The sequence below is a fragment of the Sinocyclocheilus anshuiensis genome, unplaced genomic scaffold (genome assembly GCF_001515605.1).
Source record: "Sinocyclocheilus anshuiensis isolate Anshui unplaced genomic scaffold, SAMN03320099.WGS_v1.1 scaffold990, whole genome shotgun sequence".
Taxonomy (NCBI): Eukaryota; Metazoa; Chordata; class Actinopteri; order Cypriniformes; family Cyprinidae; genus Sinocyclocheilus; species Sinocyclocheilus anshuiensis.
Genome location: NW_015539926.1, coordinates 915,171 through 933,709, shown reverse-complemented (window position 1 = coordinate 933,709; position 18,539 = coordinate 915,171). Strand labels below are relative to the sequence as shown.

The 18,539-nt window shown below is 36.0% G+C and overlaps 1 protein-coding gene across 1 annotated transcript in view; it reads right to left on the bottom strand.

Moving 5' to 3' along the window:
- LOC107686721 (contactin-associated protein-like 2) overlaps nt 1-11,345 on the bottom strand; it is a 401,917-nt gene extending 390,572 nt beyond the window's left edge. Inside the window, exons 1-2 of the mRNA XM_016483827.1 lie at nt 11,138-11,345; nt 10,979-11,107 (exon numbers count right to left, since the gene is read on the bottom strand). Coding sequence (XP_016339313.1) covers nt 10,979-11,066 — 88 coding nt within the window. The 5' untranslated portion in view covers nt 11,067-11,107; nt 11,138-11,345. The remainder of the gene's footprint in view (nt 1-10,978; nt 11,108-11,137) is intronic.
- Between the last annotated feature and the right edge of the window lie 7,194 nt (nt 11,346-18,539).

Below are 18,539 nucleotides of genomic sequence, written 5' to 3'. Positions count from 1 at the left end.
TAATATGGATAAGTCTATCTAATAATCAGATAGAACTGTTAAACAAAGGAATTAAAATGTATTCAAAAAAGTATTATAATGATTGCTTTAATATTATTAGTAATAGAAAGGCAAACATTATAATACTTTCTCGTTTGCCGTCAGCATTCAGCAAATACACATTTATATCATTTAAACAAATCTTTGAATGACTAATGAACATTTAATCTCACAAACCTTGCAGACTTAGTCGAATCTAGTTGAGATCTTGTGAAGTGTGCATTTGTATCCTGCATGATCGCGTATGCTCTGTGTGACGGTTGGTCCGTGTGAATTGAATGCTGACTGGAGAAGAGTTCAGCTTCACTGAGATGAGCGATCGACAAACTAAACTCATGATTTCAAATTATGCTGCACTTTATGCATTTGCCCACTGTCATATTCATGTCATTTTCATTGTGTGCTGTATGTAAAATTATGTTTATTTTACAAAATTATTTTTAATCCATTTTCAAATTATTTCAAATTTCTTAAATATTAATAAAAATAAATAAAATGATATCGGCTTTATATCGGCCACCCTGCTTTCCAAGATATCGGCATCGGCTGTCAAAAAACCCATATCGGTCGACCACTAATTTCATATGATCATCAATGTTGATAACAGTTGTAATGCTAAATATTTTTGTCGAAACTGTGATTATTTTTTTCAGGATTTTTTGATGAGATTTCAAAATAAGATAATTTATTTGAAATTAAAATATTTTGTACCATTATAAATGTCTTTACTGTCACTTTTGATCAACTTAATGCATCCTTGCTGAATAAAAGTATTAATTTCTTACTGACCCCAAACTTTTGAACAGTAGTGTACATGAAATCAAAATTATATATAAATTCTTGCTGTGAACAAATCATTGTAGCAACACAAACAGCACTTCTCTTCTTCACTTTGACTTTATTGCTAACCATCATGGGTATAATCATAAAAAACTTAAATTGCAAATATTGTGTAATCATAAGCTTATGATGAGAACAACCACAGTAAGATGGTTTAATTTTGGCTTTAGGTGTCTTTCTCTTGACGAGATTTTAAATATTGCTGATTTCAACGCTATACAGGTCTTGGCTGCATACTTTGGCACAATGATATGGATAATCTCCCCCTGAACACTCCGATTATGATTGCGGAAATGAGGCTGCATATTTCCCAGAGGTATAAGAGTGTGTTTGTTTAGTGAACACAGCTACAGCATGACAAATTCCCTTCTATGGAGGCTACAGTTTCTAAGTCTTTAAGCGTGCTTACTTTTGCTACACATAACATTCACTCATCCCTCTTACACCCTGAGATTTGCTCCAATTTCCATCATCTCTGACCACAGTAATCCCAGGTCATTATTAGAGAGCAGACCGTTAAACCCTGGCTGAAATGTGTAGTGGATGTTTTTTGTAGTGTAGTGGACATATATAGTGAATATGGCTTGAATGGACAGCTCATCTCTACGCGGTGTATGCTGGATTTGACCCGCACCTGCAGGGGCACATTAAATCTGCAAGAAACAGTTGTCTTTTTACAATAATCTTAGCGTATAGAGCCCTTTAATGTGGGTGTCCATTTTTTTTCCATTCACAGCTGTGATATACAGTTTAATTATGAATATACTTCTCTGATGTCTTTAGAGCCCTAAATATTTGGCCATATTCGTCTTCCAGCATAAGCTAATAAGCTGTAGAAATCTCAGAGCAGCCCCAAAACATTTTTTCCACATCTCAGTTAGTTGATATTTGGCTTTCACAGGAATCTGCTTGTTTGGTTGTGGCCTCAGGGCTCCCAATACGGTCTCTAATAGGTCTCTATAGGGGCTTTCACACCAGAGGAACGTTTTCATAGTTCCTATAACTACTGGCGGAAGTACCCGCTTTTTGCACATGCTCTGTAAACACACAGTTTACATGTACTTACTCCACAAAAAATGAAAACAGCAATAGATGGACCGACGCTGAAGTCAGCAGCATCACACACATGCATTGTGTTACTCTCATGAACATGCGTCGAAGACTGGCATGGAAGAGAATAAATTGTTGAATAAAGTTTTTTTTTTTTTTTTTGCACACAAAAAGTATTCTCGTAGCTTCATAAAATTAAGGTTGAACCACTGATGTCACATGGACTATTTTAACAATGTCTTTACTAACTTTCTGGGCCTTGAATGTTTCAGTTGAGTTGCTGTCTATGCAGAATAAGAAAGCTCTCGGATTTCATCAAAGATATCTTCATTTGTGTTCCAAAGATGAACAAAGGTCTTACGGGTTTGGAATGACATGAGGGTGAGTAATTAATGACAGAATTTTAATTTTTGGGTGAACTAACCCGTTAAATAACGTCATTGTCAGTGGTGAGTTGTTTGTTTGCTTAGTAATTAGTCTTCCCATCAACACTATTATTTATTTATTCAGACAGATTGGGGTATGTGGAACGCACACGACAAAGAAAGGCAGAATCTATCACATGAACCGTGAATATTACTTTTCCCCATTCATTCATCAGAGAATCACGCTTTAGGGGGTCTATTAAAACTCAGTGGGCTCAAAAAAGAAATTAGAGACGCTGTCGCTGTTGGACAGTGTCACTTTAATGACATATTTTATAATATTTGCATTGTTTTTTATACTGTGAATTATTTTCTCATCAAGTATTTTGAGGAGGCAATGCCACCTTTGCTGACCTATATATATAAATAAGCTGGTCCGACTAATGTTTGTGTGTTGAGATAGAAACAAGGCACTGTAAGAAGGTAACATCAGATTATTAATAAATCATGTGGTCCATGATCCGAAAGCATCTTTTTAAACATCCGTTGAAAATATTGTTGTATGGGGCCACCAATGTCAAAAAAATGTGTTTAGTCAGAATACATGAATAAATGGCTGTCAATGGAGAAAGATGTGTTTTTGCCTCTCAGAATGGTGCAGTTACATCTTCTACCAGCAGGGGGCAACTGCCCACACTAACCAGCTAAACCTTGACCCCTGAGGTGAGACTTCATTAAAGTTTAATTAATTATGTAAAATGAATCCAATCAATACAGCTGGGTGTGTTTAAAATAAGTTCATGGGAAATTAGTGTAGGATAAGTGGTTGCACTTAAAATAACAGCACATAATAAGCTGCATTGTCTAACACAAACATTGACGTAGGATTAATTTATTTGCATCAAATAGATGTTGAATACATTGGATTGTTTTTCATTTTCATACTGAATATACACTGTTATTCACAGCGGTATGCCCATGAGTTGAGAGCGCTTACGTTTTATTACTAGTCTGCTTTAAGAGACAAGAGCAAGTGCACTCAGAGTACAGCAACCACTGTGCTATTAGATGAAAAGCTCACTCCTGTGTCTAGAGCCTATAGTCATAACAGCATCTCCACTGCCTGGAGAAAAGGGAGAGAAATCATGTGTGTGCGCGATTGAGTACTTGTATATGTGTGTGTTATAGAAGTGTGTGGGTGAGATAGAGAGGAAAATAGTATATGTGTATATAGGAGACAGACAGCCAGCAAGAGGGAAAGAGAGAATAACAAGATTTGGGTCTGTGTTTGTCTGTGTCATTCGAGGTAACATAGGCTGGGGAGAAGTCGCTTCTGTCTTCGCTTTAAGTCGATCAGACACAGTTCAGGTCTGGCAAAGGAAATAGTTTTCATCTGTCAAATGCTTATCAGAAATGTTTGGGGGTCTATATAGAAAGAGAGGATTCCATTGATGTAAAGGAAGCACTTTTTAACTCTTAGGTATGCTATGATTAATGCTGCTATGAAAGCTTGTATCCACCTCAGATTAAAAATAATAATACTAATAAATAAGGTAATTGTGACTTTATAGTTCACAATTGCAATGCCTTTTCTCATAATTTCAACTTCATAAGTATAAATGAAAACTGACGCATAGCCTACGGCGTAAAGGCTACGGCGTAGGTCCGACGCAGAAGTATAAATCAGCCTTTAGTTTAGAACTCTTCAAATTTTTTTTTTTTAAACATGGAGAGTGTGTTGATTTGTGCAATGATAACTTACCAGCAATGTTAAGATGATTTAAATATATTAGAATGAGTACATTACAATATACATTTATTAGAACTAGTACATTATTATTTATGGGCTTAAAATCAAAAATTCAAACAATCAGAATATTGTACCTGGTGGGGAGTGCCCAATGTAAACATGAAACATATGCCATTACCTATATTGTACTGTGGTACAGTTATGAAGGCCCTTCATAATGTGGAGGTCAACTGTCTGCTCTGCCAATAGTTAGAAATGGCACTATAGTATGCCGTGTTTAATAAACAGCTGTTTTACTAAATTCTTCTGAGGTGAAATTCAGTGCAGTCCCGTACCGTGATATGTATCGTATCGTGGCCTCTGTATCATGATATGTATCGTATTGTGACTTTGCTGGTGATACACAGCCCTTGTAGCAACTTTATGTCTCACAATTGCATCTTTATTTCTCCGAATTGTTAATTTTTTGCTTGTAATTCTGTCTGTATATCTCATATTTGTACGGTGACCGAGAAGTGCAAAACAAATCAAAATTCTGAAAACAAAATAACAAATTACAAACGCAAATGCAAGTCTAAAAAACAATATAACAATTCAGAAAACACAACAACAATTCAGAAAACATTATAACAAGTCAGAAAACACAATGACAAATTCGAAAACAAAATAACAAGTCAGAAAACACAATGACAAATTCGAAAACAAAATAACAAGTCAGAAAACACAATGACAAATTCGAAAACAAAATAACAAGTCAGAAAACACAATGACAAATTCGAAAACAAAATAACAAGTCAGAAAACACAACGACAAATCCGAAAACAAAATGGATGCCACCTTATTGGTACAATAAAGCCCTCCCTACACCTACCCTAACCCTACCTGATACTTTATTTTCAACTTTTTGATTATTTCCTTAATTTTTATTGAAAATAAATGCCTTTACGATGTGATACGAGATTTGAAAAGGGAGAAAAAAAAATTTCGGCAAAAGGCGGGATCGAGTCCGGGTCGATCGCGTCAAAAAGCCAACGACACGCGCTTATCCATCTGCGCCACTGGACCTGATGATTTACAGCCACTTTTAACTAAATGTAAATAGACACACAATACATTTAAACTGAGCTACTTTAATACCATCTCCGAACTTTCTACCACGACTCTGCTGTTCTTCGGCTGGTTCTTCCTGTATACGTTGATTGACAGATGTCTCGTCCAGTCAGCGGTGAGTAATCCCAAACCAATGGCGCTGTCTCAAACTATACCTACCTCTTCCGGTTTGTCTGATTTGTCGTTGTGTTTTCTGACTTGTTATTTTGTTTTCGAATTTGTCATTGTGTTTTCTGACTTGTTATAATGTTTTCTGAATTGTTGTTGTGCTTTCTGAATTGTTATTTTGTTTTTTAGACTTGCATTTGCGTTTGTAATTTGTTATTTTGTTTTCAGAATTGTGATTTGTTTTGCACTTCTCGGCCACCGTATATTTGCCACTTTATTTCTTTGTAACTGTGACTTTGTATCTCACAACTGCAATTTATACCTAACAAATTCAACTTTATTTCTCACAGTTGCAATTTTATATCTCACAGTGTGACTATTATTCATTTCAAACATAGATCAAGTTATTCTTACAATAACCTGATTTATGTTTTTCTCTGAAATAGAACAGACATCCATAAGATGCTGTTTGGAAACGAAGGCAGTCAAAATGCAATGAGCGAGATCCAATTCCTAATCATAATTTCAGCCATCGCCAAGGAAAACTAAACGTTTTAGCTGTGGTTTGTGCATGTTGTGAATGGTCCCAACAAACAAGGCCATTTATCAGGTGTTGGACACTAAGATTTGCTACAGTCATTCAAAGAGTAGATCAAGCCTTGCTCTGACCCTTCAGTAAACTGGTTTAACCTACATCCTCATATGTTCCCTGATCATTCTCTTGTAACGTGCTGGCCAACATCCAAAGGTCTTGATCACAACAGAAACTGCATTTGCTTAATGTCAAAAGGAAGCAAACAATTTCTTACAGAGAATTTTAAAAGGTCAGTTTGGCTTTTTGGCCTTGTGTACAAACTTATCTTGATTAATACAAGACAAACCGCTTTGCTAGAGACTGTTTCCCTTCAAATCAATTTCAAATCAGTCATACAAAACTAAAAAGGCAGCTCATTAGGAAGATTGTAGAATCTGCGCACCTCCACCAAAGACAAATGTTGTTATTTCAGCTTGCTACTGCATTCAAGTTGTTGTTTAAGGTCCCTTAATACCAAATTTACTTTCAGAAATTAAGTGAATTAATCTTTCAGGGACTGCCTGCACAGATGCCTGCCATTTGCTTTTAAGTGGGAAAAGTGCTGGTATAGAAATGACAGACAAATACAGAGACAAGCAAAGAAATAAATGAATGAAGTAGCTTATGCATTCAATTTACCTTACCAAGTGGCCTTAAACAGACTCGCTGCATCTACGTGATTTGTAAGGACAAGCAAATTGGCTTGAACTCAGGTGACCAAGCGTTACATCCTGAGGCAGCAGTCTTGTTTTCCCATAGGGTGTACAACTTAAGAACTGAACCAGACGAGTGGGTTTAATTTCAGTGTTTTCCTAGCATTGTATTGCGCAGTAATGGTCTAAGTCTTAATTGCTATGCTTTTGCAAGTCCTTTGTTTCTATCTGTCAAATAAAAAAGCCATTTTGTTGATTATGGGTAACAACTTTTGTTCTACTCAATTGCTGATTCTAGAACAGACAGAAGTGTTGCTTTAAAATACATTGGGATGACATAATCTATACAAAGAAGCAACCCAGGCTCATTGGAAATGCATGCCTTTACATAATTTTCTGCAACACCGTTATTATGTTTCAAAAGTGAAATGTCCAGAGAGTGGCGCTAAAACAAATGTTTAATATGTGACCGTGGCACGTTTTTATTATGTTGGTACAGGCACGTATTGCAGCGTTTTTATTATGCTGCTTGCGGTAGGTATTGTGGCTGATCAGAATTCAAATATGCGAGCTGTGTTGCTAAAGGTTAATGCTCTATCGTGATGGAAATATCCCCTACACCAAAACCAACCCTAAACCTGTTAACAAATACAAAAGTAATATAAAAATGTATTCACTGATGCAACCGTGCTATTTTAACTTCCTTATACGGATTTGAGCTGTTTTGTCAAAACGTAGTTTCACGGGGTTCGTATCAGAGTTCTTCATCATCCAAGTCCAACGCAATATCACGTGAGCTACCGAGCAAACCTACTGAATTAGAAAACTCATGCATATGAAGCTGTATATGTGAGGAAAACGTTCAAAAGTATCAGTTTTCAAATCGTGCAGGATGTTACAATTGTTTTGAAGTCATAACATAATATTCTGCAAGTAATTGTGTGAAAATTAGCCTTTATTAATCAAAACTCTGTACCTGAAAATCATACTTTGTGTTAAAAGGAATAAAAGTTGTCTGCGTTTTACTGCCTCTGGTGTTCATTTCAACTGGAAACTGCAGGGAATCGTACATATAGGTACGTCTTTTCAGTTTTGCAGAAATATATGTAGAGGCACGTATTTCCAATGAGCCTATGTTGCAAAGAAGATCTCAAGGAATAACATTTCTCAAATAGACATATTTCTTGTTTAACACGATTTTAATTGCCGTCTCGAGATGAATTTCTTATGAAATCTCAGTTTCTACGAGGAGTCTCCACAGCGCAACATCCACAGTGAAATGTTCACATTCCACTAAAACTGTGACTATGTATTTTACAAATTAGCAATTTATATCTCACAATTGCAACACTTTTTCTCATAATTTCAACTTCATAGCTCACACTTCTGACTTTATTTCTCAAAGCTCTGATGTTATATATTGGGATTGCAACTTTAAATTATTGCGACTTTCTCACACAAATGTGACTGTGTTTTAGAATTGACAACTGTTCTTATAAATGCATGTTTATTTGTAAAATTGCAACTTTATATCTCACATTTGCAACTTTGATTCTCACAATTGTGACTATTTCTCATGTTTACAACTTTGTTTCTCACAATTGTGACTTTATTTCTCATGTTTACAACTATATTTCTCACAATTGCAACTTTAGAACTCACAAAGGTGACTATTCTTAAAATTGTGATATTTTGTGATTGCAACTATTTCTCACAATTGCAACTTTATTTCTCACAATTGTGGTTTTGTATCTCAGAATTGCAACTTTATTTCTCACAATCGGGACTCTCACAACTGCAACTATTTTCTGAGAATTGTGATTGCAACTTTATTTCTCAAAACTGCAACTTATTTCTCACAATTGCAACTGTGTTCTCAGAATTGTGACTATTTTTCTCCTAAATGAATAACACTTCTGAAATAGACATAATAACACGATTGTAATTGTCATCTTGAGATGAATTTCTTATGAAACCTTGGTCTCTAAGAGGAGTCATCATTGAGCAACATCCACAGTGACATTCCACTAAAATAACTTTGCTTCTGATCAGATCATTGAGCTGCCACTTTGACTATCTTTGGCTGCTACAGAAAGCACAAAACCTGACAGCAAGCCATTCTGATCGTGTGCATGATGTGCTTAAGGAAATTACACTAATGCCGTCCATTGTCCGGAGTAATTACAAATGATTCTGCTTATGTGCTGTGGTGAAACTAAAGTTAACAAAAAAGCTCCATTTAGCTTTCACTCTCAGCAGCAGCCCCCATATAAGCCAAATCAATCCAGTTGCCTTTTCTTTTTAATCAGACCCGCGAGAGCTCGTAGGGAGATGGATGTTTATATCAAATGCTCTGGTAGCCTTGGCTAACAAAGAGAGAAAGAGATTTCAAAACCTCTGCAGCTCAATTAACATTTGCAAACTTTATCTCAAACCTCAATCCATCTGTCAGAGGGAGAATCAACTATCTCAGCTACTCAGTTTCTCTCCCACATGTAGCCGCAGAGCTGGAAAGATTAATTAAAAATGTCCGTAAGTGAATGATCTTGTTGATTAATCATTGTTTGGCATTCTTTTATTCAAGTGAGTCTTGGCTGCTTTTAAATTTGGGCCATGAAGTGACTGACTATCCCAGGCTGTTAATCTTATTATTCCTGGCTACCTGTATGTAGTCTGTCCGGCGATAAACCTTTCGCTTACTTGCATGCTTGCAGCAAGTGAGTGCAATAAATCAATACTGGCGAAATCGGTCATTCATAATTCTCACAGTCGAAAAATGGTTGACTCTGAGCTGCTTTAGGTGTTGATGCAGAACAAACATGGATTTTATATTGAGACCTACCATCCAATTATTTCTAAGAACCAATTTCTCCTTGACTCTATTGATTTTGTAGTGCTAACTCTCTGCAAGGCAATTAACCAAGTAATTAAATTATGTAGTAATATTAAAGTGGTGGGCGCTTCAGGCTATATTAAACCTCCATGCCTAATTCCACAACATTGTGTGCTTGCAAAAACAATTTTTTTCTTTCTTTTAGAAAAGTGTGCTCCTAAAATATATGACAGCCTCTAACTGTTATATGACAATAAAAGCAAAATCTATGTATTCATCAATAAATAAAGTAGAAAACGGTACACTTTCACTGCTACGAAAACAACTCTATCCCAGCTAACAGAACACCACCATGCTACTTTGTTCATCCAATGGCCAACTGTTTAAGAGTTGAACAGACGAAGAGTTGACAGTCAAGGTAAAGCGTCAGTGTTAAGGGCAGCTCATTTCCAGCTCATGACTCATAAAACTACATTTTAAAAATAATCTGCCAATGTGTTCAAATGTGGCATGTGAAGAATTTGAACATCAGAGTTCCTTAACTTATTTGTAATGGGGAGAGCATGACGTGTTGTATGTAATGCTGAATGAGTTGTAACACTGTCAGATTTAACGGGCACCACCAGGAGAAACACTGAACTAAGAAAGTAAAAATTACACATCTGGCTTATGATTTGTGATCATGTTAACTGACAGTATATGGCAGAACTGATAGCATCTGAATCAGCAGGTTGTCTCATTTAATTTGATATATAACATCCACAAGCTTTTCATCTACATCTAGCAATATTGTGGCTGACCAGACAGGGAAGGTTGTAACACTTTCCAACCTATTGGCTCAAGATACACAGAATGGTACATTTGACATTAATTTGGTTAACACAAAAGTCATTTTGAATAACACACTATCTTTTCTGTTTTTAAAGTTGTTTGCCTATGGTGCCTATTTTTTAATAGATGTATTTTAATGGAATTAAATTATTACAATTTTTACCATTTTGAAGTAAACTAATAAATCCCAAGGAATTCAAAATAAAATAAGATGATGGGGATGGCAATAAAATATTTGTATTAATTTTAATAAATATATATTTTTATATTTAAAAAAAGCGATGCAAGTTCGACCACAATAAATCCATTCATAAAACGTAATGTTTTCTATTAGCGTTACAAAGATGACATAGTTTAGCAGTATATTTATAAACAGCCTTAATATGAGAATAAAGTTTTAGTTCCAGACGTTTAAACAAAATGTGTTGCAACACTTCCCGATTTCCCTGGAATTTCACCGGTCTGGTTCGACGAAACTGAAACGCTGTCGTATTTTTACATTCAGGTGCCACCGAGATGCTTTAGGCTAATGTTTTTAGGTGAAATATCATCTGCACCGCCTAAATATATGAACCATCTTTCCATCAAAGGCTCGATTTATTGTTGGTCCTTGCCCGACCGTGATAAACTGCAATGTAACGCAATGACCACAAGACCAACATGCAACTGCAAATAATGCAAGTTCTTCAAAAGAATCCATAACTATACACCGGTTCCATCTGTAGAGTAAATGCCACCGGACTTATAGACTAAAGCACCCCAGCGTGCCAGATGCCTCCCGGTACCCACCACTGCAAAAGAGCCACGGAATCAACTGCAACTTACGGGATGATGGAGAAGCTGCCTGAGAGATGCTGATGTGGCTTAAAATCCACAGCAAGAGCTTCAGTCCGGTCCCGGCGGGTGGCTCCATCTTCGACTACAGTGAGATGAGCGGAGACGCAGTTACTTTTCCTTCTCGCGCGCACTGTCCGGAAGAGCAGCTCCACAGAGCGAAGCCTCTAGATGAGCGAGACCCGCACTAACCGACGCTTCTCGGCTCTGGTACTCAGTGTCGATCAAATTCAGCCTAAGAGTCCGGCTTTTCAACAGCAAAAGACTACAGTGGAGCACTTTAATGCGGTATTTCAAGCCATGTCGAAGCGCGTGGCGCCGCGCGCTTCTGTAGCTATGTGACGCCCGTCTCGCGGAGGTCGCTGTCCAGGTGCTGAAGTTACTCCACGCAGCGCGCGCTCGTCCATATAAACACAGAACCCCTCTCTGCTCTGAGTTGGTACGTTCCACGAAACAGTGGAGTAGCCCTCGCGGGACAGGGGCCATTGCTTTGAGCGCCTTCTCATGGGTAGCAGAGAATAGATCATATTTGAATGAGAGTCGCTTTTATGTTTGTAACTAAAGCTGTTTCTGGAGGACTGATGATAATGGGCAAGATCTTGGCCGTGGAGTTCACTCAAATTACAAGGGCGGTCGTACGAGATGTAATTATAAGGAATTATTACTGCAGAAATATGCACAGAAATATATACTTGTTGTACAAACGGGTACGTTAGAGGGGTCTGTGGAAAATCGATTGAGAGAAAGAAAATGTTTAGGGCTGTCAAAGTTAAGACGACGTTCCCTTGAGATTATGTTGGTAAGACTTTACAATGAAGTCTCATTAGTAACGTATTGACTAACAACGAGCAATACGTTATAGTTATTATTAATCTTTGTTCAAATTACTATTTATTGCAACTATTTATTGTTAGTTCATGTTAGACAAAGTCGATGAAATAATATTAACAGATTGCCTAAAACGTTTGATTTTAATAATGTAATAGTAAATGCTGAAATTGACATTAATAGAAGTATTTTAATTGTTAGTTCATGTTAACAAATGGAAACTACTGTAAAGTGTTACCAATTTGTTTAATGTTTTTAACACATACCAATCTTGTTTCATTCTGTTTTTAAGAGGGTCCAGAATCTATGATTATCGACAGTCTTAGTTTTTAACAGTAAAAATAAACAAAAAAATAACTGCATTTTTTTATGAGAAAAAAATATTTGTAATTCTAAGTAGTTCTTTCCTTTCTCCTCTATGGCTCTGAATCAATATTTATTGTGATAAGGGAAATAAATAAATAACAGTATTATATTAAGCAGCTAATTCTTTCAGATCTGAGCCTTAAAAATATTTTTTTCCCCAAGTAAGCACTCACTTTTTTTCTCACCTTTTATTACCAGATTTCTATAATAAGTGCTGCAATTTATAATTCCTGTTGCAGGACAATTCATTTAATTGGTAAAAAAAATAAAGACATTTGTATTGTTTTTATTAAAGAAAGTGCATGAAAGATCCTTAATCTAAACAGAGTTGTTATATTCATAGAAAGTATTTTACTTTGTAGACTTAAAGACTTGTGATATTCATAGTTAATCATATAAATTATTATTTTAACATGAATAAAAAGTTAATTTAGATGGTATCACAAACAATTATTTTAAGTTACAAAACACTTTTAAAAATCATGTTAATCTTTTTATACTTTCCAGGGTTTTTTTTTTTTTTTTGGTTTGGTTTTTTTTGGGAAAAACATATGAATTGGATTCACAGCCTCCTGAGAATATTGCTCCTTCACTTGCTTTTTCTTCCTGTCTGGAACAAAAGTGCCCAGCAATCCTCACCTGCGTATGCTTGGATTTTTGTGTGATATTTACCCACCTGTTTGAAATGCAAACTCTCAGCAGAGTGTGAAAGAAACACCATCTGTGCAAAGGCAGAGAAGGACAGCAGATACTTTCACTTTTCTCCAGGTTCTCGTCTATCAAAAGCAGTGCTGCTGAAAATGCAACACGTCTCATCCTGTGATTTTTCCTCTATGGCTGAGCAGGTGTTTGGCGTAATCACTTCAGGATGGAGATAAACATTTGCTTTGCAGCACATCAACAAGCACAGTAGGTAAAAGAAAAACAAACTTAAAAGAACAATCTTCACCCAAAAATGAGAATAGTGTCATCAAGAACTTTCTTTCTTGTGTGGAACACAAAATGCAATGTTTATCAGAATGTCTGAGCTGCTCTCTTCCATACAATGAAATTGGATGGGGAACAAGGGCTTTCAAGCTATAAAAAGCAACATAGTAGTCCATATTCCAAGTTCTCTGAAATCTAGCTTTGTGTGAGGAATAGACTGAAATGTATGTAGTTATATACTAAACATCTTGGCCACCAAATAAGTCCATAATCATAATAACGCTTCCTCCAGTGAAAAAGTTGTCCTCTTACATAAAAATCCAACGGTTTTGGACTGTTTTTGCTTATAAACAGTGCTTGATCTGTGTATATTTCTTTCTTGATTCAGACAATACTACTTTTTCAATAGAAAAAGCAATATAATGGTTAGAGGACTCATACTTTATCCAAGAAGCAGCAATTTGAAGTTAAAATCGTCTTATAGATGGATTTGCTTCTTACACTTTTTTTTTTCTTCACAAGGCATTGATTGATGGACTGGAGTCATATGGATGACTTGTGAATTATTATGATGTTTTATCAGCTGTTTGGACTCTCATTCTGACGGCACCCATTCACTGCAGAGGATCCATCAGTGAAGAAGTGATGTAATGCTGACTTTTTCCAAATCTGTTCCAAAGAAGAAACAAACTCATCTTGGATGACCTGACGGTGAGTAAATTCTCAGCCAATTTTCATTTTTAGGTCAATTATTTATTTTAATTTTATGAGTAAACATCCATGCACTACATTTTAGACCATCTCGTGTTGCAAAACAAGCAATTTTAGTTACATGTCAGACTATAATTAATCCTGCAATAAAAACCTAATGCACCCATCTTGAAACTATATTACTGTATATGAAAGTTACATTTATGAAAATCAATAATACATCTGTTGGGTAAGACTAGGAAACGCACATCAAAGAGCATAACAAAACAACTTATAGTTAATAAATTTTAGATCAAGGAATACAATACAAACTCTTTGAAACATCAAACTAATGCTATATTGATAGTAATATCATTAAGAACTAATTTTCAAAGACTTACATTTTCAATTACCACCTTTAGCTCACAAATACAAGGTATATTTAATAGTCTAGATTCCTTTTGATCCTTTCTGGTCTTCCACTAGACAATGTGCCAACATATGTCATCCTTTCCTTCTAATAATCAAATTCTAGCATTATTTCTCTTGTATTCATAATGGATTACCTCATCTTTAGAGGTCAACAGTTCATTATATTCAAATGAGAGGCCTCATATAAATCAGTGGAACCGAGAATGAAATCAGATTTCGAGGGTAGAAACGCTAATGTCATGGAATTATGAATCCTGAAAAGACTGACTCTTTGTGACCTATGAGCTGTGCAGATGTCTCTGAAAAATGGAATTTCCTGAATTGCTGTGGTGAGCATATTCATTTAGCTGTTTGAGGGAATAATTGGTTCCTGAAATATTGCATAGAAATAATTAACCAAGGGAACCAGGGGAAAGGAGACCAAGAAAAAATGTTCGATGATAGGCATCCTAATACCTCATCTCAGAGCTCAATAGTCTCTCAATGAATGAATTGCATATTTCCTACTGCAGAACAGACTTTACATAATAAAATCAACATTGATCCAAGTTAATGGTGTACAGCTCTCGCGATCCCATGATACATAGCTATTGTTTACAGCTATTTCTCTATAATTGAAAATACAGTAACTGGCAAGATGGTAAAATAGACTTGCATGACTAGGTGTCCAACATCAGGAGCTAAACCCATGGCAAATATACTGTGGGTTATATTATATATACATAACCCCCTTTACAAATACATGTTGGTTCTCATTTTGTCCACAACGGACTGATATGTTTGTCAAAAGTACGTACAATTCAAACAACCAATTCAATTATCTCACAAATCGGAAATTGCAAGAAAAAAAGGTTGTGAGATATAAACTTTTCTGAATTTTTTTCTCACAATTCCATGTTTACATCTTGTAATTCAGATTTTTTTTCACCACCAAAAAAGAAAAGAAAAAAGTAATTTAACATTTTTCTCAGAACTGCAAGTTTATATCTCACATTTCTGAGTTTATATCTCATAATTCAGAGTTTATATCTCACATTTCTGAGTTTATATCTTGTAATTCAGAGTTTATATCTTGCAAGTTTGAGTTTATATCTTGTAATTTTTATCTCCAGTTTATATTTAGAGTTTCAAACTCTTAAATATTTAAATATTACTACAATATACTGACATGAGATGGCAAACTGCACTCGCCTTTTTTAGCGCTGCATACTCATTTTCTGTGGCTGCACAAAGTTCAGCACTCAAGTTGAGAACGAAGTTCTTGGGTTGCGTCACTCACTTGCTGTATAAATCTGGTTTACAGCCATTGCATAACCACTACAAGTATTTTGGTCTTAACGAAACGGAAGCTGATTAAAAATGTACACAAAATCTACTGTACAACTCACCTTAACTCTCAAATGTTGTCTTTCTATATATATTTTGGTCATGTGTCTATTCAGAATGACTTATGAGCAGCAACCATTTTATTATGGCTATGTCATTTACGTAGGTCTCCCTTGCCAAACAGGAGTTGATTTTCATCCCATACTTCAAAATGCTATAGAGCAAGAACAAAGAAAAATCCCAAAAATGAAAAAAGGCACAAAATAAGAACCGGGTTCATGTGGAAAACCATTCAGGGTTATAGCTCAACAACAGCCAGTACCTATCACACCCCTGACATCCTTCGATGTACCAATAGACCTCAGACAACAATGAACATACTGTACATTCTTCTTTAAGACTTCAAAAGCTTTGAATGACATTGGGAACTTGTGAGGTTATGGACATCCCTCCCTTTGATATCAGGTCAAGATTTTCCCCTCTGCTGTTCATGTAATCTCAGAAATATGGGAAGGCCAACAGGGCTGACATGAAAGATTTTCTTTTTCAAGTTTTGACTGCTTAAACATTTTTTTCTCTCCTTCAGAGACTTTAGTAGTCAAGTCAAACTAAAACTTTTGAGAGTTCCTTCTGAACTGCATGTATTTTCCACACCTGAAAAACTTCAGTTGATATAGTATTTTTGCCAGATGACAGAAGTCATTTGTTGGTTAACTGTAAATATAGATTATTTCCTGCTATTTTTCACATGTCCTGCACAGGAGCACGTGCTTTGGATTACTTTGCTTCATTTAAAATCACGTCACATGAGCAAGAGTGCCATTGTTCCTGGTAATCACAGCCGAATTTTGGCAATTGGTTGAGTGAATGATTCAATTACCAACTAATAAATGCAGTCACTTGTATTGCTCCTGAATCAAACAGTGTTTTTGAACAAACTGTTTTAGTGAATGTAGACTACTTAGCACTCATGTTAGAGCACCGCTTTACGTTGCACTATATCTTATCTAAAACAAAGAGTGCAACATATTTTCCTTTTAATTATGACTAACTGAATATGAATCATAACAGAATGCCACAAAATTGCAACATCAGAAGTCAAATGAAATTACTCGGTTATGCTTTACTATTGTTATGGAATCCTCATAATTCCCTCATAATTCTCTTAAGGTATTTTGTGCTTGCCAGGATAAGGTGTCATCTCTCGTCTCCGGCAGTCTCCCCCGAAAGTTTTATCTGCTGAGCTGTTCTACTCTTGTTTCAGTTGTTTACATCTTATTACACTGGGTTCAGATGAGAGGGCAAGCATATTTGTCTTTGAAATGAGAGGTTTCAAAAGGCATTTGAGTGGAACGGCATTTCCCAAAAAAAGCAACGTTCTGATTGGAGCATTGTTCGTGCGAGCTTCATTCCTGGCCTTTAAATACCACGCTGGCGAGTGCCACGCTTGTTATTTCCATGCTTCTGACGCTACCAAGCTTTTCATGGTTGTTCTCCTGGTGCCTTGATACACACGACAAAGCACACAGATCCAGCTCATTAGACCACCCTCTTAGTTTGCCCATTCTTTCTTTGGAAACCTTTTCAGGGTCAGCGACAGAAATAGTGCCTCCATTTATTCTCATTCATTCGTTTCCCATTCATTTTGTGCCATTGTTTGGCAAATTATTTGCATGCCTAAAGTTGTAATGTATGCTTATGTTGTTTTTATACTGCAAAAGCAGCACATAAGCTGCATCTGAGGTGGCATATATGCCACAAAATATGCACTTACATAAACACACTTTTCATAAAAACAGCTTTTCGCTTCACAAGATGTTACCTGATGGACTGGAGTCATGTGGATAACTTGTGAACTATTATGATGCTATTATCAGATGTTTGAACTTTCATTCTGACGGCACCCATTCACTACAGAGGATCCATTGCTGATCCATTCCTTAAACCATTGCGTTTCATTTTTCATTCAATGTGAAGGATTCAATGACTCACTTATACAGATGGTCACTTGTTTACATCCTGAATGAATCATTGTTGATTAATTAATCAGTTGAGTAAGTAAATGACTCACTTAGACACAAAGACAGGCATTTGTTGCCATCTACTGGCGCATCAACATAACCTGTTATGAAATATACACTCTGTCATCACATCAAAAAAGTTTTTAGCTATGTAAGTAGTGTATTAAAGAACAGATTTAGCTGTTCCTTAATTATTATTTTTTTCTTTGGGTGTAAAAGGGATGGAAACGCTTTAGTATTTCATATTTTTAAAGCTATTGATTTTCATCCTCTTCTGCTGCCCAAAGCAACATGGTTAAAGTGATATAAGAGTGAATTGCAATTCAGAACACATGAATGTGGGCCAAACACATGCTGTCTCTATGGAGCAAAGCTTAATTGTTGGCTATTGTCCTCCAAGCTTTATGGTTCTTTTTGCTGTCAGAGCACTTTTGCTGTTTACTGAGAGCTTTTGTCATTAATCTGGATTTATAGGGGGAAATGTGCTCGCATTCAATAATTCTCTATGTTTGTGTGTGTGAGAGAGTTTATCCGTGTGTAAGCCATAGTATTTACTAGAGTTTACCTCTCACTTGAAGCTTGTAATTAATTTCGAGCCAAAAGGGCTGATTCTTGTTCTGTGTTCAATCATTTAAATCCCCTCTCAAGCATCTGGTTTGGTCCATTTAATACTAAAAGCTATACTTGATCTCACACCTTACAACCAATATCCAGTTTTAGCAACCAACTTTCACTAACCCAGTTGCATTGATCAAACAAACAAACAAAAAAGGAGTGAATTTATCCAGCTAAATATGCTGTTTGTAACTGCTGCTGGAAAACATTAGTGTGTCACTGATAATCATATTGAAAGTGGTGAGTAAACGTGCCTCATCCATCATTTCTACTGTGACACAATTACAAAAGATCCAGAGATTCACTGGTGCATCTTCACTGCCCTTCACTGTCAGCTAAACAGCTAG